The sequence below is a fragment of the Aplysia californica genome, unplaced genomic scaffold (genome assembly GCF_000002075.1).
Source record: "Aplysia californica isolate F4 #8 unplaced genomic scaffold, AplCal3.0 scaffold00132, whole genome shotgun sequence".
Classification (NCBI taxonomy): Eukaryota; Metazoa; Mollusca; class Gastropoda; order Aplysiida; family Aplysiidae; genus Aplysia; species Aplysia californica.
Window position 1 is genome coordinate 1,295,552 of NW_004797402.1, and position 25,877 is coordinate 1,321,428.

At 37.9% G+C, this 25,877-nt stretch overlaps 2 protein-coding genes across 2 annotated transcripts in view; one reads left to right on the forward strand and one right to left on the reverse strand.

Moving 5' to 3' along the window:
* LOC101863808 (phosphatidate cytidylyltransferase, photoreceptor-specific) overlaps positions 1–13,747 on the forward strand; it is a 24,965-nt gene extending 11,218 nt beyond the window's left edge. The window contains exons 6-11 of the mRNA XM_005096583.3: positions 561–643; positions 1,882–2,038; positions 2,923–3,075; positions 4,414–4,548; positions 5,814–5,917; positions 6,693–13,747. Coding sequence (XP_005096640.1) covers positions 561–643; positions 1,882–2,038; positions 2,923–3,075; positions 4,414–4,548; positions 5,814–5,917; positions 6,693–6,828 — 768 coding nt within the window. The 3' untranslated portion in view covers positions 6,829–13,747. The remainder of the gene's footprint in view (positions 1–560; positions 644–1,881; positions 2,039–2,922; positions 3,076–4,413; positions 4,549–5,813; positions 5,918–6,692) is intronic.
* A 2,426-nt stretch (positions 13,748–16,173) lies between these two features.
* Positions 16,174–25,843, reverse strand: LOC101864058 (ragulator complex protein LAMTOR3-A). The gene is made up of 6 exons (XM_005096584.2): positions 25,561–25,843; positions 23,873–23,907; positions 22,937–22,995; positions 20,153–20,286; positions 18,640–18,703; positions 16,174–16,997 (listed from the first exon to the last, which is right to left on the reverse strand). Exons 1-6 carry the CDS (start codon positions 25,567–25,569, stop codon positions 16,924–16,926), a joined length of 375 nt encoding a protein of 124 aa, XP_005096641.1. The 5' UTR covers positions 25,570–25,843; the 3' UTR covers positions 16,174–16,923.
* Positions 25,844–25,877: the final 34 nt, after the last annotated feature.

Sequence of the window (25,877 nt, forward strand, 5' to 3'; positions counted from 1 at the left end):
GGGGGGGTAACTGAGAAATTAGTATTGTTCTTGTTGTCTCAAGTTGTGACATCAATAAAGCTTAGCTGATAGGCTGGCAGGCAGTGCCGTGGTTGATGGTGAGGTGAAATTTGACAAAGGAGAAGTGTTGAAGACCCTGGAGAAAAAGTTGCGGGGGGATGAAGAAGACATGGAGACAGCAGAACACCACGCTACCATCGGATGCGGGAAATGGGGGTAGAGAGGGGAGAAGGAAGAAAGGAACGATTATCTGGAAAGGAAAGAGGTTGCCATAATCAGACAGCCACTGGAACAATCAGTATGGATACCTTGCGGACTTTGGTGCTGGGGGGAACTGAGCACTTATGGACCTGTCCGGTGTGCAATGACGTTGTTGCCCAGGACAGATAATACAGGTAATACAGGCAGGAAGTGTATTGTAGAATAATTTTACACAAATTCAACTATGTTCTACCACCCGTAAGTAAGGTGTGGATAACATCCGTCTCTGAAGAGCCCAAGTCTGGAATCAAGAAATCAAGTAATTAAGTAATTTTGTTCTGCCCCGCTTTCTTCCCCAGTTTGGCTGGACACACGTCACGTTGTTGCTGGTTGTTGTCCAGTCTCACTTCATTGTCCAGAATGTTCTGGAAGGTCTTATTTGGTAAGTTTGTCTTTTGCTTTATTTGTGAATCTTTTTTCATTAAGTTTATTAAAGTTAATTGATTTTTGTTCAAATTACTTTTTTTCTGTCTCTCCTTGCGTGGGTGATTGGAGAGCACCGCTGATGGTAGAAAATATGTAAATTTGCAGTTTCCAAGCTTTGGTGACCTTCTTACTTCTGGTACCAGGACGGGCACCAACCTCAATCACAAATATCTCGACTTCTATTCAAGATAGATACTTCTTTCATCACCAGCAAGACAAACGGACAAACTTTGAAAAGATATCAATATCAAGATAAATGGGTAGGCTATCTTTTTTCATCAAATGCAAGATCTTACTTCTTTTCTCTCCCTCTTGTTTCTGTCTATCTGTCTGTCTTGCTTCTTCCCAGCACCGTCTGACCATTATAATTGTGACAATGTGCCTCTCTTCACTCGAACTCATACTGACCCTCCTGGCTTCTCGATACACTGAGAGAGAGAGAGCTACTTTTAAGAACCTCACCTACTGAAAGTTGGATAATATTCATGTGTTGAAAAAATGTATTAAATTTTTGTTGTTGCTTTTTCATGTGTGGAATGCATGCAGAAATGAGCCTAGTTTAGAGAGAGTACATACACCGTGTGAACTAAAAGTGTAAACCTCACTTGAGCAGTGATCACTTTAACTTTTCACCAGAGCTGTCATCTATCTACATCTATAGTCAAACCTGCTCTACTCTAAGGGCCACCAGGTCAACACAATCACATCACAAAAGATTTTTCCTGTCCCCGCAGTTTTATATACCCCGCTTAATTTAGCAAAATTCGATCATTTTTTTGCATAATTTCTGATTATTTTCGTTTATCATTCTTTGTTAAAATTAACAGAATCGCATAATTTCACATTTTTGGGCTCAGTTTGCATAATTTCAGAATTTTTTTTCCATAAAACCACGGTGACAGCTTTTCACTTCCCTCCCCCCTAACATTTTTTTTTGGGGGGGGGGGGGTATATTACAACAACACTGTCGTAGATGCCAACCTGTCTAAGAGAACCACTTTTCTCCTCTTCAGTGGGTGGCTGTGCCGTCTTGGACAATTTTGACTGAAATTGTGTCAAATTTCGACTTTCCGGGTCAACTACCTTTGAAGTGTCAAGTTTTCATCCTTTTGTATTCTGTCCAATTCTGCATCTGTCGAAGTCTGCCTCTTTGATAAATGTTCTTTAGGGTTCTCTTTCCTTTGTCTTTTCCAGGCTTCTTGTTCCAGTGTCGATGATCATCTGCAATGATATTATGGCATACATCTTTGGATTCTTCTTTGGAAGAACACCGCTGATCAAACTTTCTCCAAAGAAAACTTGGGAGGGCTTCATTGGAGGAGCTTTCTCTACCATCATTTTTGGTATTATGGTAAGTCTGCCTGCCTGTTTTTTGATTGTGACGATGAAGGTTCCGAATAACCTTTGAGATCTGGGACTGACAAAATGTTAAAGGCTATAGAAGGAAGTCATCTTGAGTATCTATTCTTTTTACAGGGATTTTGTTTTCCAATGTTGCCATTAGTATTGTTAGCTACGTAATTTTCACTGAGGAAAAAAAAAAATCTGATTATTGCTCACAACATTTGATTTCTGTTTAACTCCAAATTAGTTGTGTTTATTCTGTCGTTTTGCTTCTTTGCAAATGCAACTTTGTAAATTTTAAGGTATTTTCACAAAATCCTAATGGCGTCCCTGATCTTAACAAGTGTTTGGAATTTAGAATCCATAATTTTTTTAAAGTGCTGTGGAATGGAAATAAAACGATGATGAGGTTCTTCAGCACTTGACTTTATATTTACAGTCAAACCTGCTATATGGGTGGTTGGCGGGGGCTCTGGTGTGGTTTGCTTCTTCTTTCCTATCAAACATCTATCGTCCTTATCTCTGCTCCTTCTTTTTTGTGTATGTTACTCTCTTGTAACACCTCTAATCTTCGGCACTTATTTGACCTTACAGTGCTTGCAAGTGCCGTAAGATTCTTTCTAAAAACTAAACTAAAACTAATTTTGGGTTTAACTTCGTGTTTTGATGATATCATTTTTCCTGTTCGAAGTTTTGGTCTTACTCGTCGTCACATAATATATGATTTTGAACTTGATTTAATGTTTGAAGACTGGATGGACTTACGACCCATGTTTTTGGGTGGGGGTTTCTTTTTTTCTATTTTTTGTTTTGGTCAGCTGTCATAATTTTTGGTTTTTGTTTTGGCCAGCTGTCATATTCTTTTTGTTTCCGTTTTGTTTTTCCTCCCAGCTGTCGTATTGCCTGCTGCAGTACGACTACTTTGTGTGCCCGGTGAGCTACAACGAGGCGACAGAGGGGCTGTCCATGGACTGCGAGCGCTCCCACGTGTTCGTCATCTCCGAGTACAGCCTCCCCGAGGCGGTGCAGACCTTTCGCAAAATGGTATGGAGGATAGTCAGATGGTCGTTGTGGGTGGGTGGTTGGCAAAATGGTAGGGAGGATAGTCCAGATGGTCGTCATGGGTGGATGGTTGGCAAAATGGTACGGAGGATAGTCCAGATAGTTGTTGTGGGTGGGTGGTTGGCAAAATGGTACGGAGGATAGTCCAGATAGTTGTTGTGGGTGGGTGGTTGGCAAAATGGTACGGAGGATAGTCCAGATGGTCGTTGTGGGTGCTTAGCGGGTGCTCTGGTGTTTTTTGCTCCTTCTTCTTTCCTGTCAAACATCCATTGTCCTTTAAATCTTTCTTCCTTTTTTTTTTTTGTGTGTATGTTGCACTCTTGTAACACATCTATTCTTCGGCACTTATATGACCTTATTGTGTTTTAAGTGCCGTAAGACTTTTACTTAAAGTTAAAGATAGTTGTCGACATTGGCGGGGGGAAAAATGTACAGTATGATTTTCAGGGATGAAACTTAGATCAGTTTTCACAAATTTTTGCCTTTTTTTCCTTTCTTTTTCTCTTTTTTTTTTGGAGAGGGTTGGGCGTTTACTGTTGCCTCTAAACTCATGTTAAGTTTTTGGAGAAAGAATGGAGACAATGATGGAAATATGTAAGATCTTTTAAACTCATGAAGGCGTTGAAATTCACAGTAGATTTACCACATGGTATCATAAACATCTAGATAGTTGTCTCTCCCCCCCCCCCCCCTCCCCCTACACATGCAGGCACAAACACACAGACACACCCACGCACACACACACACACACACACACACACACACACACACACACACACACACACACACACACACTCACACTCCCCCCCCTCCCCTAAAGAAACCCCTACCTCCTCCCCCAAATACCTGTGTATCCAGAGAAACAAACCCATGGTCTTCCATAAAGTAAAAAACTTGACTCATATGCCCCTCCTTGGAGGTCACAGGCATTGCATTAGGGGCTAAATTTACATATCTTATGGAATTTGTCGTTTCCTCTTTGTTTTTAACAGTGCTTGATGAAGCCCACGTAGGGCGTTCAGTGTTAAAAACAATCAGGAAACAACAGATACAATTTTTGGGACACCTGAATAGACATAAGGGTCTTGAACATCTAGCTTTCGCTGGAGGCAGGGGTAGGCCCAGAGCAACCTACTTCGGGAACCTAATCAAATGGGTAACAGGGAAAGATCAAGGAAACGTAGCTTTTTTAAGAGCATCCGAGCAAAGGAATGAATGGAGAACCATGATCGCCGATGTCTGTCACAGATCTGACACTGGATGATGATGATGAAATTTAGAAATCTAATGAACTTTTCTTTTTGGTCCTTTTTCATCTAGTTTGGGTTCCAGAAGGCGACCGTTAGCTTGTATCCCTTCATCCTGCACTCCATCTCCATGTCCATCTTCGCCTCCGTTATCGGACCGTTCGGAGGCTTCTTTGCCAGTGGCTTCAAGAGGGCTTTCAAAATCAAGGTAAGATCTTGTTTAACCCACTCAGTACCACTGGATTTCCAGTGGGAAGATGGCTCAGGACCACGCAAAGGGGAATAAATCCATGTTTGTGATGTAGTGGGTATTTTAAAAAAAATCATTATAAAATAACCAATCCATTGATCAAAAAAAATCTTGAAACAAGTTCTTCTCAAATGAATAAATTTTAATTTATAAATTACTTGTTTACTGTGTGTGTTGACTGTATTTCATAATTGAAGATCAAATCAGCCGAGTTGTAGATCTAGATCTAGATCTAGATCTAGTCATATGCTCCTCATTGACCTCATTCTCATTGTCCGAATCACCCCCCAAAGGCACAATTAGATCACCATCAATGTCACTTTCACTTCAATTGCTACTATTCTGTGGGTTTTCTCCCCCAGCACTGTTATTTTCATTAAAATTATCCAAAAGGTCACCTAAATCAGTCTGAACGCGATGCCGGCGGCTTGTGAAGAACGCTCGATCTTAGCTTGCGCGACCCGTGTGAACTGGTTTGTTTACATTGAATTTAGTCCAACTAAAATTTCCAGAGTTATGTCCCTGCTGCTCTCAAGGAGAGAATGATTATCTATTTTCTGATTGGTCGAAATGCGGGTTAAATACGATGGTTACCAAGCGTGTACACTTCCCTAGAAACAACGCTACTAGCGCGCGGCCGGCTACGGCCGTAATGGTACTAGGCTTATGAAGACGGAAGCCCGTTATGGTACTGAGTAGGTTAACTCTGAAAACCCTCTTTTTTTTTTCGACTTTATGTTATTATCATACAGCAAGGAATATCTTTGATGTAATTTTGCGAGACATATTGTGGGATTTTATTATTTTGCGATAAAAATAATTTTCTCCAGAAAGTTGTGTGACCAGTTTGAGAAAATAGCATTGTTTGATTGTGTTATTCTTTTTGTTTTCGTGCTCTTGTGTGGTTTGCTTCTTCTTTCCTATGAAACATATATCGTCTTTATCTCCCCTCCTTCTTTTTTTGTGTTGTGTTACTCTCTTGTATCTTGTAACACCTCTAATCTTCGGCACTTATATGATGACCTTATTGTGTTGCAAGTGCCGTAAAACACTTACTAAAACTAAACATCTATGTTCTTTATCTTCCCTCCTTCTTTTTGTGTTTGTTACTCTCTTGTAACACCTCTAATCTTCGGCATTTATATATGACCTTATTGTGTTGCAAGTGCCGTAAAACTCCCAACTAAAACTAAAATCCTCTGTTTCCCCTCTTTTGTCCTCAGGACTTTGGGGACACAATTCCAGGGCATGGTGGCATCATGGACCGCTTTGACTGTCAGTTTCTGATGGCCACATTTGTCCATGTGTATTACTCAAGTTTTGTCAAGTAAGTCTTTTTTCTCTTTGTCAAGTTTGTTACAAATATTTCAGATTTTCATGTGTATCATGATGTTAAATTAATTGAAAGAACTTAAAAGACAAAAATTAAGTATCACATAGCAAGTTCAACGGTTTAAATATCTAGGATATAAATTATGTCTGTGGCCAATGTTGTTTGTGGGTGGTGGGCGGGTGCTGTGGTGTGGTTTTTCTCCTTTTTTCCTATCTAATATCTATCATCCTGATCTCTCCTTTTTTATGTTACTCTCTAGTAGCATCTCTAATCTTAGGCACATATTTGACTCAGTTGTGTTACAAATGCCTTTAAAGTTCTGGAGTTTCGTTTTAAAAGACAGTATATCCAGTTTTGTAAAATGTTCAGGAGAGCCAAAAAACTATTTTTGCAAAGCGTTAAGAAGTTACATTTTCAATGTTTAAAAAAAATGGAAATACAACAAGAAAGCACTGAGGTCGCAAAATGTTGCTTCTTGTTTTATCTCTTACGAAAAACAAACAAATGTTGCTTCTCATTCTTCTCCTTTTGTCTCTTACTAAAACAAACAAACAAGTGTTGCTTCTCATTCTTCTTGTTTTGTCTCTTACGAAAATCAAACAAACAAACCAACAAACGTTTCTTCTCATTTCTTGATTACTTGATTACTTGATCCTGGGAACAACGTCAAAGCACTCTGGATATTTCCATACATGCTCCGCTCCTCATCTTCATTCTCTTACAAAAACAAACAAACCAACCAACAAACGTTTCATCTCACTTCGCCCAGGGTGGCCAACCCCCAGAACATTGTCCAGAGCGTGCTGATGCTGCGACCGGACCAGCAGGTCCAGGTGTTCACCATGCTGCGGGACAAGCTCATTCTCCGCGGCCTCATCGGGAACGGCACCACGTCTTCTGCCTAACCGCAGCAACTGTCTGTTTGTCTGTATGACCAAAGATCGTACGTAACAAGATAGTTCACTCCTCAGTTTGAGCCAATTAAAAAAGTGTCCTTCCTTAGAATTTGGTGGCGTCCTCTTTGAAAAAGTGAGGACTTTGCTGCGATCAGAGTTACCCTACAATTAAAGTGGAACTTACAAACTGAGCTATTCCTATTCTTCTTCTGGAGAAACGAAAGAGAGCTTCAAAACAAAGACTGCAGCGCCGTCTGAAGCAATGGGTGGACTTACGTGGACACTTGTTTTAGCCGAGTGAACTGTCTTGTTATGTACGATCTTTGGTATGACTGGACGCGCCGCAGCTCATTCGTGGTGTCACAACTCGGTGGAATCAGGCGCTCGTCAATCATCAATTTTTGTGGCGTGTGTGGAGTTGGTTGGAAGTGTCATCTTAATTATTAAAGCTTGTTCATTTGTTTTGCTTTTGAGGAAATAAGATATACCCATTTATCTTGATATTGATATATTTTTTAAAAGTTTGTTCATTTGTCTTGCTTGTGATGAAAGAAGTATCTATCTTGAACAGAAGTCAAGATATTTGTGATTGAGGTAGGTGCAGGTCCTGGTATCACAGGTAAGAAGGCCGCCTAAGCTTGAGTGTCCTTGGAAGCTGCAAATTTACGTATTTTCTGCACCTGATCAACCTTTTTCTGTGAAATCGACACAGAAATAGTTTTTTAATTTAAAAAGTGTTGAGCCAAAAAAAAGAAGATAAAAATTGATGAAAATGGCCTGATGGGCGGAAGCATGTCGATATCTTCGATTTCATTATTTTGACGAGAGCCTGATTTCACCAGGATGCCACCCACTTGTATATTAGAGATTAGCAGTTTTTAACTTATTTATAATTCAGTTTTAAGTGTTGTCACCAGTAATTTTTATTGTGTATGATTGTTATATATATTGCATTAATCATCACATAAACTGTCTTAGCACCTTTAGAAGAAGAAGAAAAGAAAGGAATTTGTAACCGGCTTTGCATGCCTTTTTTCACTGCCAAGAGCGAAATGCTCGCAGCTAAAGGGATTTGAAAACAACAAGCAACAACATGCATGCCTTGGACTTTGTGAGAAGATTTTACGATACCCTCTGGTATTAAACGCGGTCATGGCTACCTTCAAGGCTTTGAAAAATCTTCAGGATTTTACTAAAAAATACAAATGCTAATTATATTTCATGAATTGAAAATTCGTTATGCATACTAAGCATATCAATTTATTCATCTGTCATTGAAATAATTACTGTTGCAACGCTAGGAAATTAAACTTGTTCTTTTCTTCAAGCATTGTTAGTAAAATTTGGGGCATTTCGCTTATAATTGATCTCAATTCTTTCTTGTACATCCTTCAATCTTAGACTGATCTCACAGTAAGAGTAAGAGGGTATGGTATCATTTCTGCTAATGTGATGAGTACTTGTAAATGAAATCAAATGAAACAACAGAGACTTTTAAGGACTCTTCAGGAGAGTGGCTTAAGGTTTTTACACTTTAGGGCGGGATTTGTTGCTCATTCAGTGTTGAATTATATCATTCAGGGTCCGTACGGATCTTGGAAGACTGAACAAATTCTTGGAATTTTGTTATCATTTTCCAAGGCATGGAAAACTCTTGAATTTTTTGGAAAATTTGCAAAATTCTTGGAAAAGTCTTGGCCTAAAGTAGACTCTTCAGTCAGTGGCACTACCCCGGGGGGTAGTTGATCTCTAGATTGTTCTTAGTAAAAAAAAAAAATTAGTTGTTAGACCACCCTGTATACCTTTCTCTCTCAACGTCTGAGGTTTCATTCACGGTACTTTGTGTGGCAAAGTCCTGGTCACTGAAAAAAAAAAAAATCTTTTACCGAGAAATTCTAGAACTAGAAAGAGTAGATCTATGTAGTTTAAGAATTAGATTTTAAAAAGTAAAAGTGGGAGGTGTAGTCTGAGATTAAAAATTAAAAAAGGTGTGTGTACATCAGTCCGCAGTTGTTGCGGCTTTTGGTTTCTGTACGTAAAACTTTCTTTGCTTTGAGCTGCTTGCATAATTGGATTGTGGCAAAGCATTTTTTTTAAAAAGGTGGATTTCATATCTTCTCAGCCTTAGTATCTTACTACAATCAGTCCTGAAGGTGTTTTCAATCTGCATACTGCCTTGTTTGGTTACTAAATTTCGTTTGGATTGGACCAAAGCATTTTAAAAAAGTGGATCTGACATCCTTTCAGCCTTAAAAGTCTAGAACCAGTCCAGACGTTGCTTTCTATCAGTATATATACCGCGTCGCTTATTTTGACTGAATATAATATCATGAACCAGAAGTGGAATTAGAGAGGATCCATCTATTTATTTATTTCCCCTCACATATTGAATTGACTCCATTGCTTTGTTAAACCAAAAGAATTGTGTACTTCAATTCTGTGATGAACAAGTCTGATGATAACAAGATTTCAATGTTCTTTCTCAGTGTTATTTGTTTTAGATGATGATGATGATGATGATGATGTCTGTAATTTTTGGGAATATTGGAACAGTTGTGATGACATTGTAATTCTGCGTTATATATAATATCTCTCGTCTTGTATTCTTTTGATGTTGTTTTTTATGCACATGTCATCAGTTGGCTATTGCCACAAAACTTAGCCGGTGTTGTGTGTTTAATTTTATGTTTCATGTCTTTTTTTGTCTTTTTTTCTAAACTATTCATGAATGACGTTTGACATGCTTTGCGGGGTATATCTGGTTGGACTGGTTCATAAAGCCTAGATGTTTCTAGGAAGGGAAAATAATTAAGTTATCGATAACTACTCATATAGTTTTGTCTCATGATCTCTCTGTCTTTTTATTAACGTTTGCCAGGAATGAGGTTTCATGTAGAAGCCTAAAGCCTGGATTTTGAAAGGACGTTTTGATACATTTTCACTCCTCTGCCTTTTGTTTCCTTTGGATATTTATTTTCCTGAACTGTCCCACACTATAGTTTTGTCTTACAATTACCCGTTCCTTGGTGCTTAACTCTTTAACATTGGGGATTGCCTTGTTAGTGAGACAACTTCCTGGGTCTTCGGCATTTTGTGGTAGGGTGGCCATTTCCTTTCCACGCCGCCTTTACTTCCAGAACCTGAAGTCAGGTACCCATTACTGCTGGGTGGGCAGGAGGGGGTGAAAAAAATCCATGTCCGAACCGAGGCTCGAACCCGGACTCTCGCTTCGGAGGCGAGCGCACTAACCACTCCGCCACCCCACCCTCTGGTGCTGTATTATCAAAGAAATAAACAATTTGAAACACTACGAGAAAGTTTTAAGTTTCTCAATGGCTAGCAGCATGGCCAACACTGATGTAACAGAAGACTGCATGCAAGTTAGGAGATGAGATAAGCTTTTGATTACAATATTAATAGTAATTACATATTATGTTCCTGTTGGGAAGGAATTTAGTTTTTTCTTGCTTAATCCGGTCTTTTGTTAAGTCCACAATGTCAGAAAGCATAAAGTTCCTGTGCCGTGTTTTCCGAGAAGTGGCTGTGGAGAGGGTGGACCAACAACCTCTTTCAGTTTGGAACTCGAGTTGTGGTTTTCATTACAAAATCAATCACAATTCCAAAAAGTACAGGTGATAATATACAGCCTTGTCTAACACCAGAATTTACTTCAAAAGGTGTAGATGGTTCTCCTTCAACTCGGACACAGCAGCTTGCTTTGGTATAGAATGATCTTATAAACCGTTTCTTTTTTGTTGGGATGCCATAAATTGCAAGAATTTTCCGTAGGGCATCTCAGTTTATGCTGTCAATGACTTTTAAAAAAGTTGTCATGACGTGCATTTTTCTTTTTCAGGACGAGTGCTGGTATTGTAGATAATTACTGTGCTATTGCTATGGCCGTTTTCATTTTCACTGCATTTGATATTTTGTGTGGATTTGAAAAACGCTGTATTCCAAATAGACGTAACTGTGACTTGTATTTATACATGGCTCTTCCTATTTGTGCATTTAGTCAGTGTCATTCCACAGTTGCCTATGAAAGTCTGTCATTTTTTAGGAGTTACGAGAAAATCTGAAGACAAAGATTGTGCTGAAATTAGAGCCATGACTTACGCACTCTTTCTTGATTTTTCCAATTTTAAAAAGTAGGTAGGAAATAACGAAACTATTTTGTAAGATACCCCCGAGTGTCTTTATTTGAATAACAGCTTTATCTGGACCCCCACCAACCCAACCCAAATTGACGGAGGCCATTTTGGAATGATGCTGACAATTTCTGCCTGCAATATGTACCCAGTGTTCTTGTACCCCTGCCTTGTTGTTTCCACCTTATCTTCTTGCCCATGACCAAGATCAGAACTGTTGTATATTGTGAGTATCCAGCAAGGACTGTGAATTTTTGTAGAATCTAATTTTTTTAGTATTATATTCAAGCACTTTACCCACACAAAAATGATGTGCTCTTTCTTCTCACTACAGGATGACTATGTTCCAAATCCTTGAGTCATCTGATTTCATTTCTTCTCCCAAAAGCATAGGTATGTTCCAAATTCTTTACTTCAAAAAAAAGATTTTTGTCACTCTTATACTCTTAAACTTTGTAATTTATCCTGGAACTGAGTAAACTAAACAGTGTATTAAAGATGCCCAAGTCATGCCAATAACATTGTGGATTTAGAAGTTCCAAATACAGTAAAACCTCGGTATAACGTACACGTCATAAAACGTACTGTCGCCTATAAGCTACACCGAAGTATTCACTTTCTGAAGTCCCTTATCCCATTTAGCATTTTTACTCTTTTTTCGGCTGTAACGTACAGCAGCTAAGAAGAAGTTGAAAGTCTTGGGTCCAAAGGGAATACGTTGTATGGAGGTTTTACTGTATGCTCATTTTCCTGTCCTGGTTTGTGGCAGTGCAATCAAGCTGTGAACTGCTTCGTTGTACATAGATATATATATCTATTCACCTCCTTGTCTTTGTTCTTCTTGAGCTGTTTGTTTGTGTCCTTCTGTCCAGAGGTGAAGAACAGAAAGTTTAAAGTCTTTTATACATCGTCGGCCTGCTGTTAAAATGTACAAAGCTCAAAGTTTTGGAATTTTAAATTATTTTTTTTATTGCAGTTTCTCATTGTTTGGTACTCTTAGTCTTACCAGTTCATGTGTTCAACAAATATGAAATCTTTTGTCAAAATTCAAATTCTGTGGAGAAATAAGAAATTTTTTGTCAAAATTCAAATTCTATGGAGTAATAAGAAATCTTTTGTCAAAATTCAAATTCTATGGAGAAATAAGAAATCTTTTGTCAAAATTCAAATTGTAAATGTTGAAAAAAAAAGAAGCCAGGAAAAGTACATAATGCAGGTGTGCAGTACAAATTTTAATGTTAAAAGAATGAAACAGGTTGGGTTTTTTTCTCTCTCCTATAAAATTTTCCTTTGTGGGTAAGGTACATTTGAACAGCTTGTCCACTATGATGTGTGTGTCGAGTGTAATGATTGACTTAGATGTTGTTTCTCGGCTAGTCAGTTCCTGAAGATGCTATTTCTATAAAAATGTATACGAGTGTATTTATTTCGTATATATATATTTATATCTATATGGATACATAATACAATGACTATGTATATGACTGTTTGTCAGATTTATGGCAGTTATTAATTTTTTCCCTTCTGTGAATTCTGATCTTGTTGTTGGAACTGTTTGTCTTTGTAAGGTTTCAGAATTTTTTATTTTTTTAAAAACTTTGCTTTGGTGTAGGCTGCCTGAGAAGATCATAATGGCAGGGATGATTATTTTTTTTTCCTGCTATGATTAACTCTTTTTAGGTTGGGTTGTTTTTTTTGGTTTTTTTGGGGGGTGGTTGTTTTTTTCCCCTTAAATCTTCTGCATGTTTTTTTTCCCTCTGACTAACTTATTTATCTGAAAAGGGACGTTTTAACTTTGGCTGAGAGCTTTCTTTGTCTGAAGTTGGCTACTTCGACGGATTTTATTTCACAAAGCTTTTGGTGGTTTTTGGTTTGTTTAAACTTGATTGTTTTGTGTGTAATAATTTTCAAAGTAGACTTAAGAAATTTTTGTCGCCAATATTTTCTGGGACACTTAATTAATAAATGTTGCTGTCTATCATCTGGGAAGATTTTAAATAGGATGATTTTAATAGTCTTTTTAAAATTCTTTTATGTCTGTAACTAACAACAGCACTTATTTTTGCCATGAGTTTGTCTTTCACTCCAATTGTCATATCATTTTCTTTCCGTTATATTTAAAAGAAAAAAATAGAATCAAAACTTGATTTGAAAATATGCAGACTCTGTCCTCATTGCTTGTTGCTTGTTTTGGGCATTGTTGTGACTTTGTTGAGATGAATGTCATTTTTTTGGAAGCTTTTGTTGTTTTTTTTTGTTTCTCTATTTTAGATTACTCTTTTGTACTCGATTTCGATTGCCAATTTTATGTTGAACGCAACCACAATTATGATCTGTGTACTATGTGAATATTTGTCCTCAAATATTACGACTTTCAGACGTCCATGAATGTGTATGTTTTTTTAATTACCTCTGTGAGAAAAAAAATGGCTACTCATTTTTTTTATTCATGTAAAAAATATGGTACATGAATGATGAAAAAAAATGTGATGAGCTGATATAATATATATATACGAAGCAGCTTTCTTTTCTTTGTTTTACACATTAGAATGCACCAGGAACATACGTGCTGCTTTGTTGCTCAAGCCATTCCGTGTTTTTTTGTTTTTGTTTTTGTTGTTGCTTTTTGTGTATGTTTTGTTTTGCTTTTGAGGAAGACTTTGGCTTCGCTCTTGGTATGGTTCGTAAAGTAAAGCACGGTTTTGTATTGACTGGCCATTTTTTTTTTTTAAAGGTTCTGAAGAATAGATGTGTTACAATAGAGTAACTTACACAAAAAAGAAGCAGGAGAGATTAGGACAATAGATGTTTGATAGGAAAGAAGGAGCAAACCACACCAGGGCACCCGCCAACCACCCACACACAGGTTGTGTAATCAAGTACGAATACAGGAGATGGCATTTAAAAATAGGATTCACCTTGTGGAGGTAAACTTGAAATACAATTATTTCTTTGTTACGCCGTCAAATACGATACGTAAAAGTTGCAAATGTCACGGCGCATGTGCATCAGATGGAGTGGAGGGAGTCGCCGAACGAATGTGATACGGCCAAATATGTCACGACATGGTGGAATCAGGTGCTCGTCAATTTTTGGGCATATATGGGGTTATTGGTATCAACTTAAAGCTAGGTTTTTCAATTGCCTTTCTTTTGGTGAAAAAATATCCATCTATGTTGAATAGAAGTCAAAATATTTGCAATTGAAGGAGGTGGGGTCGCCTAGTTTCAGAGATAAAATTAGTGAGAAAATTTTGCTGCCAAAAATTTGCTATATATCATTAGATTGAGAGAACGTGGAAACTGGAAATTAACATTTTTTGTGCCTTTAATCGATGTTTTTCAGTAAAATCCACACAGAAATCATGTTCTTTAACGGGCATGAAAAGTGTTGAGCCAAAAAACAAAAATTAGGTAAAAATTTCCAAACCTGCCGAAAAATGCCAGTTTCTTCTCTTTGACTATTTTGACGAGCGCCTGATTTCACCACACTGCCTCACATATGCAAGCCATTGTGTTATATAAATGCCCCGCATGACCATCATCGTTTGGTTGGATGTGAAAAAGTTCCTGACCTTTCTTTTTTTTTTGGAGTTAATTTTTTCTCCTTACGCAATAGAGTATTAGTATTATAAATCAGTTTGTTGAATATAATGATGTTGTTGTGTAGGCTCTGCTGCTTTCGTTTAGTGTTACTTTGTCATGTTAGAGAGAGAGAGAGAGAGAGAGAGAGAGAGAGAGAGAGAGAGAGAGAGAGATAGAGATAGAGATAGAGATAGATAGAGCGATAGAGAGCACAGTGTCTGTTATTATAGAAATATGGGAATACAAGTCACAATCTCAGGATTTTAGTGTGTGTTGTAATTGAATGGAATATTTTGTTGTTGTCAGAATAGTTGTGGAAAATCCAGTCGTTGTGCACTTTTCATGTTTGTTGTGCTTTCTTTGTTGAAAGGTTTGTTTTTAGAGAAGAAACACACACACACACATTAGTGATTTCGGCACTGTTGTTAGAGCAGTGCTTGTCAACCCTTTTCTAACCAGCGCCCACTTTTGCCATCTTCAAATTAAAGAGGCAAACATTTTTGATGGCCCACCTCTGGGTATAATTTCCAAGGGGTGCATTAAATAACACCTTACAGATAATCCCCAGCGTCCGCCAAAATTACAAAATTACCCACTAGTGGACGATGTGGCCCAGGTTGGCAAACACTGCATTAGAAAAGATTTCATTAACTAACAAATAAGCACAGTGGCTTATGTATAGATCGACCAGAAGGATTTTTGAACACTTGAATTTAAAATATTGACGACAAGGTAAATGAAGTATGAGTGGTCTTTCTGGGACTTGAAAAGTTTCATTTGTTTATTCATCAATAAAGACTGTAAAAAATATTCTGTTTAGTCTTATTTTCAATTGTACTTGTCTCTGAGTCAAAGAGTGAATGTTGCCTTTTTCTGGTTCTGTAATCAGATTCATGTCATGTTCTTCATTCAAGCTAGGCCAAAAGAACATGAACCGTTGTCTTGAATGTGGGCCAATTTTATATTATAGTTTTGCATATTTTTATATGCTCTTATATTAGTCCAATCAATTATCTTGACAAAAATCCAGAAAGGAAAAATAAAGTTTTTTGGTCGGTGCACTGAAGCAAAGAGTTTCTTTGTGATATTTTTTTAGCTTGTTTGCTACTCGGTTTTTTTTCTCTTCTGTACACTCTACATCATTGACTTTTTCATTGTGAAACACTGAGTGGCGGGTGGTTGGAGGGTGCTGGTCCTATTTATTTTCTTTCTCTCTGTTGTTTCTATCTGTCTTGCTTCTTTCCTGTACTGTAGGTGGTTGGCGGGTGCTCTGGTGTGGTTTGCTCCTTCTTTCCTATCAAACATCTATCGTCCGTATCTCCCCTTCTTCTTTTTTATGTTTGTTACTCTCTTGTGACACCTCTAATCTTCTGGCGCTCATATATGACCTTATGCAGTTGCGAGCGCCGTAAAACCTGTACTAAAACTAGAACTTTCCTGCACTATAAGACTGTTATTGTGTTGATGTACGTCTTTTTACTCAAACTCAAAGGGGAGGAGAAAAAATAAGTCATAATGATTTCTATTCTCTCTACTGCTTTTTAAGTAATTCTGAGAATGTAACATACCGGTATTCAATTCAATATCTAATCTGTGAAATTAAACAACTTGAACGCACTGCACTTGGAAATTGAACAATTTAATCACACTTGTAAATCACACATAATACACAATACTTTGAACATGCTTGCTTAAAGACTTGGCAGGCTTTTTAACAGTATCAACAACTTTCTCGTTCATTCTCCTATAAACAGTTCCACCATCAGTCTCCTCTTTCATACCATCACGTCAATGAAACGTTCAATCAGACTATCATTCTCTCTGCAGTGATACACACATTCTTCCTTTTGCTGTTGAAAATAACAATCTCACATGATATCATCAGAAAAACTGTCAACTCATGAACAGTGGAGTCTGCTTAAACTAAACCGTAATTTGCTGGACCACTAGATTTTCTCTGGTTAACCGGGTTTTTTGGTTTTCAAGAGGTAGCTCGAACAGAAGTTAAAAATTCGACGATTTTCTTTTCTTTCGGTTTGCTGCTGTTTTAGGATTAACTGTGCTTGGTTTAAGTTTTAGTGGACTCCACTGTAGTTTCTTTAAAAAAAATTTTTTTAAAGGAAAAACTGAGTATGAGAATTACTCCGACCATATTTTCAAAAACCAAAGCAACAGTTTTGCAGTAATAATGTAACAAATTTGTTGTGACGTCGTCATCCAACCAAACAACAACAATGTAGCGGTAACATCCAAGGGTAGTCAGAATAGACTTCACAGTCAGACTCATTCAGCAATCATTCTGCACAGTTGCTCTACACAAAGTATAAAATATCAAACCCATTGACTGGCAAGAGTATTTCCCTGATTAACATTTACATCATTGTTACAACTTTTGAAATGTCTTTGAGGACGTCCAGAAGGTCATTTTCGAGCTCCAGAATATTTCCTGGGGAGGGAGAAGTCATATTTATGCTTTTAGTTTAGTTTTAGTAAGAGTTTTACGGCACTTGCAACACGATAAGGTCATATAAGTGTAGAAGATTAGAGGTGTTGCAAGAGAGTAGCGAACAGAAAAAAGAAGGAGGAGAGACAAGGACGATAGATGTTTGATAGGAAAGAAGGAGCAAACCACACCAGAGCACCTGCCAACCACCCACCATATTTATGCATAACTTTAAACAGAGCCGAAATAAAACATAACGTCAGTGTCACAAGCAGTCCACTTGAGCGTCTGTGTGGGTTCTTTTAACATCAGAGACAAAAAACCCCCCCCGTAGTTTTTGTTGTGTTGTTCCTATCAGGAATCATGAAAAGCAAGAAAATTGTAAGCTTTGACCATAGCTTTACTTTAAACTGCATTTTGGTGATGTTGAAAGGTGCATCTTTGATTGAGCTCTGGGAGGGTGTAAAAATTGAAAATTCTAAAAGTTTAGACTGAAGTGGATTGCTTGCAACAGTGACGATAAACTGTTCACACCTTACACCCAGCAAGATATTGAGGTTAATATTTGGTCGCTTTTAAGGACAAGCGGGCTAACCCAGATTTCCGGGGTTTCCAGAAATCTTGACCTACACCAAAAATGGGCATTGCCCTACCTATAGGAGAAGTTTGGTTTCATTGGTGTGTATATTCGTTCGGTTATAGAGAAAACTCTCCTTGCCTTTTTAAAGAATCTGAACAAAGGACAAAAACTTTATCTTCGATTTTCTCAAAACAGCATTTTTCGGGATAGCCCCCTTGAGCTTTAAAGTGACCATTTAACACCTAAGTGACCAATGATGAGCACACTCAACTCCAGGCGGCCATCCCATCACGACCTCCAACAAGAACATCAGATTCATCACGTTGAATCAGGGCTGACCACAATTTCCTTCTCGGATGGAGCAAAAGCTGCCAGTTTGGTACCAAAAAACCCACAAAAACAACAATTCGACCTGCAACCTTGAAAAACTAATTTATGAGTTTGATTTTGAAGGACACATCTGAATTTATTTGAATTCCGTTGTATTGTGCCAAAAGGAAAATCTTACAGTCCGTGACTCAAACCAAGGATTCTGATTAGTAGTGTGCGCATGGTATTATTGCCTCTGAATGAGGGCAACTTGCAGGCTTTACTTCCCAGCGGAAAGTGCTCGAATATTGATTGAGAGGACTAAATGAAAGTAGTTTTCAGTTTTTAAAAAAAGGCAGCAAATATCGTTATAATTGTTTCAAGAAAATTAACTAACTTTGTTTGACCTTCTTAACAGTACAGGGTTATTGTAAAAATATTGGATCCATTCAGTTTTCTTTCCACAGCCGTTATATTCTTGATTATACCCTTTTTTGAATTCATAGACAGTACAAAGTTTAGTATTAGAAAGAGTTTTACGCCACTTGCAACAAAATAAGGTCATATATGTATATGCTGAAGATTAGAGGCGTTACTAAGACTAAGAGAGTAGCAAACACAAAAAAGAAGGAGGAGAGATCAGGACGATAGATGTTTGGTTGGAAAGAAGGAGCAAACCACACCAGAGCACCCGCCAACCACCCACATAGACAGTACAAATCGTGACCCCAAAGCAAAAAGATTTTCTGATCTGACCTGTGTTGGCTTCCTGGTCAGCGATAAAGTGGACATGCATGGGGTTGTTGTTCAACTGGACGGTCTGTGGACAGTCAAAAGGGAAATAGGATTAGAACTTCCAGTATAAATAAGCATACATATTGGAAATCTTTAATATTAAGAGGATATATAGTGTTTAATTAGCACTGAAATATCCTGTACAATAAAAGTGCCATTTTCGGGGGGGAGTAAATACTGAATTGTACTACTGATTTTTTACGAAATTTGTTTGTTTTTTGTTTTAGTAGAGGTTTTATGGCACTTGCAACCCAATAAGGTCATGAAAGTGCCGAAGATTAGAAGGTGTTACAAGAGAGTAACAAACATAAGAAAGAAGAAGGGGAGATAGGAAAGAAGAAGCAAACCACACCACAGCACCTGCCAACCACCCACTTGGAAATCTTAAACATTAAGAGGATATTGATTGTTTAATTAGCACTGAAACATCTTGTACACTAAAAGTGCCATTTTTTAAAAGTAAATACTGAATTGTACTACTGATTTTTAAAGAAATTTGTTAATTCAAGTTGTCAGTGAAATATTAGAAGGTGTGCGACTGCATTTGAACACATATGATGCTGGGCGACTGAACTCAAGAAATCAAAAAGTTTTCGTGAAAAATGAATAGGTCAAAATATGAAAAAAAAAAAAAGCGAGTGAAAAAAATGCTGGTGTATGGTACATTGCGCTAAATCTACTTAGAGACAAAATCTAGACACTTTTCGGACAGAAACTGGATGCTTTCAAGTAACAAATATTTGTGTTTGCAGCTTTTGTGAAACCTCCAGGTGTTTAACCATCATAGAAAAACCACAATGTATGTGTATGTGAATACCCGGTACCATTAGCGCACATTCCACAGAAGGCAGAAATGGGTGGTTGGAGGGTGGCGCCACTGGTGGATTCTATTTATTTCTTAATTTCCCTCTATTGTTTCAGTCTTCTGCCCCGCTTTTTTCCAGATCTAAATGACCGTTATTCTGTTGATGTGCTTCTCTTTACTCCAACAAAAATCTATAGGTTGAGTTTGTGCAATTTATCGGGATGAAATACTTGAAGAAAATGGCATCAGTTGACAATCTACAAATTCAAATCCCTATGTTGATTTTCAGACAATATCTCCTTTTTCGGGTCGCAATGAGTAACTCTATTTGTCAGCACGCCTAAGATTCAACTCTTTATCTCCGGCAAGCCGCTCCCAGCGGCTCGCGGTCGGAACTGCTGTGCTGGTGAGTCGCTGACAGCGGCTCGGGCACATTCCTTTACGACGACTTCGACATCAAATTACTTTTCGACAATTGCCGAAAACAGGACTCTTTTATCGGAATTTAATTCATTAGATGAAGAACTATCGAAATATGTTCACTTGTTTTAATTTAATAACCAATTTAGTGACGTTTTCGCCAGTTTTTTAAGATTTAGTACCAAAAATGAACCTCGGCATAGTGGGTTTACCCCCCGACAGAGATAAAGAGTTAATAGAAAAACTGACCTGGTATCTGTCGTAGAAGTTGATGATCCGTCTGTTCACGCCAATGCCCATTTTGCTGGCCTGCTCCGTCATGACGCCAAAAACAGACAGGAACGACGGCTTCAGCGCAGTGTCAGGAGCTAACTGGCTTGACACTGAAAGAGAAAAAAACAAGACGTGAAACTTGGAAAAATATAAACCCAATTTTGTCAGGGACAATGAAATATATAAACAGACTTTTTTAGCATTAGTATTAGTAGAGGTTTTACGGCACTCGTAACTGCATACGGTTATATGAGCGTCAGAAGATTAGAGGTGTTAAAAGAGAGCAACAAACATAAATAAGAAGGACGATAGATGTTTTATAGGAAAGAAGAAGCAAAGCACACCAGAGCACCCGCTAACCACCCACAAACAGACTTTGTCAGAGACGAAGATAAATTAAGAAACAAAAGGCTGTGGGGGGGAAAAAGAAGAAACAAAATCAGTGTGGATTTATAATATTATGGTAAAATATAAAGATTGCTTTTAAATGCTCAAAATGTGGCAAACTCTTCTCTGCCAGAGGTGGCCTCACTGTCCACAGCAGAAGCCACAAGTCATGATTATAATGATGATGATGATGATAATGATAATAAGAACAAGAATAAAAATAATAATAACAATAACAACAACAATAATAACAACAATAATAATAGTAATAACATTAGTAATAATAATAATAATAACATTAGTAATAACAATAATAATAATAACAAAAACAATAATAATAACAACACCAACAACAACAACAACAACAACAATAATAATAATAATAATAATAATAATAATAACCATAACTGCATTTAAATAGCACATATTCACGCTCTACAGTATGATCTATGCACTTTACAACTGTTATTACCTCAGCAGACCCTAGAACACTCAGAAAAATTCTTGGTTTCCCAGGAAGCATACAATGCAAGCAGCCGATTTAAGTATGCACAAACATGAACAAATTGACAAGATCTTTCATAGTCTACAGGCCTACTCATTCCCAACTTGGTGAAAGTGGAAAAATTTGTGAAAAGGACACAATATCAGGCCCCTGAAGGGGTGTGAACTCATGACCTTTCAGTTACAAGCCTGACAGTCTAACTTCTAGACCATATAAGCCACACTCCCGATGCTAAGCAAGCCCCAACTTATTCATGGCCATCTACTTTAGCTATAATTTATACAAAACTGACACTTTGCTTTTTTAACAATCACTGTGACGGAAAACACTTAGTTTAGTGAAACCATTTGCACTGCTAGATTTAAATAAAAAATAACCACACTGAAAGCCAACACGATTTTTATCACATTAAATGAAAAAAATCAATAAACCCACCAGCTGCTAGATGAATGTGCAAACATCTGGCAATTGAGAGTTGAAAAGGATAGCGGCATACATATGGCACTTTGCAGGTATCAGATAAACTGTACAATTTTCGTAACATATTAAAATCTTCTAAAACTAGAGGCCAGCAGAATAGAATAAAAGATGATCACTAAAATAAGTAAGTACATGATAACAAACATTTGAGTAGCAACATGACTGAGATGAGTTTCATGTTGCATTTTGAAAATGAAACTCTATAGAAATTAATCTGGGAAGCCGTACAAGTGGGTTAAATCTTCAGTAAGTTTGCTTCTTTTCTGTTGCAGCCAATTTTATCAGTTCATAATTTTGAGTTACTATTTTGTTTTTTTATATCCAATTTTATACAACCAAACATTTCAACTTTATCACAAATGACCTCTGCTTCCTATTTACATTTTACTTTCTGAAAATGCAAAGGTTTGTGGCCTTTACTTCCTCGGTTTGCCTGTTCTCAAGCATTTTCCAACACAATACGGTGAAATCATACTGGCTCCGACACCATAGTTATTTGGTCGCTTTTAACGACAAATGGGCTAACCCAGATTTGGGGGGTTTCCAGAAATCTTTACCTACACCCAAAGTGGGCATTGCCCTACCTATAGGAGAAGTTTGGTTTCATTGGTGTGTATATTTGTTTGGTTATAGAGAAAATTCACCCCCCCCGCGGGGCAGTGCCACTGACTGAAGTGTCTTTAGGCCATTCCCAAAGGGGGGACATATCTCGTTCAAGCACAGTAGAACTGTAAATGGGCTGATTCATGTTACGCTCATAACTGTGCCTGATCTACAACAGGGAACTGTTGCTTTTTCTTTCCTGATCCTTATTATTGTCATTTTCCTCTACTTCTTTTGTATGTTTGTCACTCTCTCGTGACCTGCTATTTTGGGGTGCCTTGATAGTCGGAGCAGACCTTGTGCTGTTGAAGCTAGAGAGGTGAGCAGTCTAAGCCTGTTTCCCTGTAAAGACTTCTCTGTTGACACCCACCCCTTGGCGCTCACATGACCTTGCAGTTGCGAGTGGCGTAAAACCCTCTACTATAAAAAAAAAAGAAAAGAGAAAACTCTTTTTGTCTTTTAAAGAAACTGAACAAGGGTCTAAAAACTTTACCTTCGATTTTCTCAAAACAGCATTTTTCGGGATAGAGCCCCCTTGTGCTTAAAAGTGACCATTTGTCAGCAATGCTTGGAGGGTTAATCTAGATGCTTTGGATCCCTGTGTTAAAAGCACTTGAAGTAAGGGATTTAGAAACGCATAGTTATGAGAAAATCAAGGTTTTACCTGAATATCTTGAAACAGCTGATTGATGACTGTGAGAAATTATTCATTTTTTCATGTTGCTACACATTTCATTCATCGCTTTCGACACATCTTCTTATTTATAACATTAAAAAAATCTTACCTTTCACGATCACCACTCCATCGCGGTCTGTGATTATAATTGCATGCAGGCCATCAACACTGAAACCACAAAGAAAACAGAGTTACTTTTTAAAATACAACCAAAAGTATCTCAACCCTCAAACGAAGGTGTATCATATGACATCAATGTTATCTGTAATGACGATGAATTTGAATAACTTCGAGATCATACAATTCATTTTTGAGACCTTTAAAAAGATGGGGAAAAAAAACAACTTTCGAAAAGAACCCACACAAGCTTCTTTTGCTGTTAATCAAAGCTCTATCTCCCCCCCCCTCAAAAATACTGATGATATACACTGGGCACAGGCAATTAGACCTGCCTACACTTTCTGCTCGATGAATTGATTCCTGCAGAAATGATTTTCCTCTCCTCTCTATCTAAAGTCATGCTGCAAGACATAGCCACTCCACAAACAAATTTTTGTCTTAAGTGTGTCTGAGTGGGAGTTAAATAGACCACGTCTACCTTTCTAGCTGACCATCATCGAATAAAACATTCCCATTTCTATACCAATTGTGTCCTTTAGGTTAGATATTTCATATCACAAGTTGTATTCTCGCTCTATCTGTATTTTTGGGGAATTTTCCTCAATGGTGATATGCCCTGAGATAATTAATTCAATTTCAAATCTTGAAGTTTAAAGAAAAACAGTTAGAACACTATTTCATTTACGTTAGTATCGATGATAAGGAGTAATCTAACTAAAAAAATAAAGCCTGAAGATAGAGTATGACATTCAGTAACTAGTACTTTGTCCTTTTCAGTCAGGGGTAAATTTTAAAAGTACAAAAAAAAAAAGAAACTGTTTGGTCTATCTTTATTTTAGGCTTCTATTTCATTTTCATTACAAATCAGAGCATACATGATTCTCATTCAGACAAGTCAAAAGATTTACCAACTATATCAACTTACGTTTTCATCAACTTGTTGAGATATGACTTGAGTTCCTGTTATGAATAAAAACAAGTCAATAAATAACACAAAGGCGCGCAAGTGAAAAGCTGAAAATTTTGAGATGGGGGTAGAGGGGACAAGGCAGAAGGTGGGGGCGGAAAGAGTGTTGGCGGGGTGGGGGGTGGGGGAGAGATGAAAGAGGCAGAGGATGACAGAACTAGAACATTTTAATGTTAGTGTCTAGAGAACAGGAAAGGAGGAGAAAGGCTCAGGACCTACTGAATGAGAGGGGAACACTATATCTCTAGACAACGAGAGCCCCTGAAACTATAAGTGCGAGTCAGTAAAGTACGCTAGCTCCTGGAGAAGTGTCTAAGTGTTTAAGGCTACCGACTACTGCTTCAAAACCTAAGATGGACAAGACATCATGACTTTCCACTTACTAGTAAAGTATGTGGTCTATTCAGATTTGGTGGAACAGTTTATCAAAACCAAAGCTCAGTTCAAATCATGCAGACCAGCCAGGTTCCCATGAGTTTTTAAAGAATTTCATCTTAGAAATCAGTCTAATGAATTAACTTGTACCAACTTTTCAGTGCTCACTCTTCTAGTTCTACTACATGATTTATTTGGAGCAACACAATCATATCAAATAGATGATATTGCAGATAAAAAAATTTCTGACGCAAAAGGAATCTGAAAATCAATAGCTGTGCTTTATCAAAATACAGTCGAACATGTGTAAAACGGCCACCATTATATTGTCAAGGAGAAAAATGGCCATATAAGACAGGTGGCCGTCTTAGGCAGTAGGACTGATCCAGATGAAGAAAACAAACCATTCCCTTCTAAAGACTAAGGTCCCACCCGAAGGTAGCCGCATTGTTGTTGTTGTTGTTTTCGTTGTTTTGTTTTTTGTTTGCTTTCTTTATTTTGTTGCTGATTTTGTGTAAGGGTCACAATAAAACGAAATGTGTCAGATGAGTAAGACTGAGTGCCATGGTAAAACAAACACATGGGTAGCCACCACTCGGAGAACCAGCGACACTTCTGCTGCAAGTTCATGTTAACATCTATTGTGACACATTGTTACTATTTTGTTACAGACTGGGTAAACAGTGAACACTCATCTCACTTATGATTTGCGTCGTGTATGAGTTCTGGGAGGGGCTTATGTTATGAGGGGTGATCACACGCTTCCCTCACCAGCAGCTGAAAATTTATTTTTACCTCTATGTATGTGGTCAACAGTGGGTAGGGGCCAACACAACATCATGATCGGACAACGATAGGACGATAGGTGATTGGATTATGACGACTCTTCCACAACGCCAGGGGCCAATACATAATTTAAATGACAAAATATCGGGTGTGATTCTAGATCTAGATCTAGTGGCCGTGGCCACGTTGGACAGGTGGCCGCTTTACACAGTGAAATTATATATAGATCTAGAAACAACGCAGGGGGGGGGGGGGCTGGAATGTGGCCGTTTGTACAGGTGGCCGTATTAAAGAGGTGGCCGTATTAAAGAGGTGGCCGTCATGGCAGGTTCGAATTTTCGTGACCACTCAGTTACTCAGCACATGAAAAGTCATGTGATCAAGACCAAGATCTTCATGATGTAGAGACGCAAATTCTTTATTTTAGTTCATCTGAGGGTTCGTGGAATAAGGACAACTGCTAGACTCAGATTTTCATTTTTTACCTCAGTCATATCTTTTAGAGTTGTAAAAACGCTGCTGGACAAGGAAAAGTTTGATGAAGAGAGCGTCCGTCAACCGGTAAAGGTGCTCGAAGTGGGCAGGGCAGCTTCAACCAAAATGTCAACAAATGTGCAAGGGGACAAAACTCTTGTCTCCAGCTGTTTTGGAGTCGCCGTTAATGACAGAGATGTCTTGAGTTTTGTTGCAGAATTTGGGTTTGCGTCTCTGAAAACTAGTTCTTCCTCTTAGAATAGCAACTCTATCGTATCAACGATTCAAAAACAAAACTGTTTTTTGTTCATGGGGGAAAACTGCTTCA

What these genes read in the sequence shown, in the direction of transcription:
- LOC101864058 (XM_005096584.2), bottom strand. An exon ending in TGGAGTGGTGATCGTGAAAG is followed by an intron (nt 20,287 to 22,936) that starts GTAAGATTTTTT and finishes TTTCTCTTTCAG; the next exon opens with TGTCAAGCCAGTTAGCTCCT. An exon ending in TGACCAGGAAGCCAACACAG is followed by an intron (nt 16,998 to 18,639) that starts GTCAGATCAGAA and finishes CTCCCTCCCCAG; the next exon opens with GAAATATTCTGGAGCTCGAA.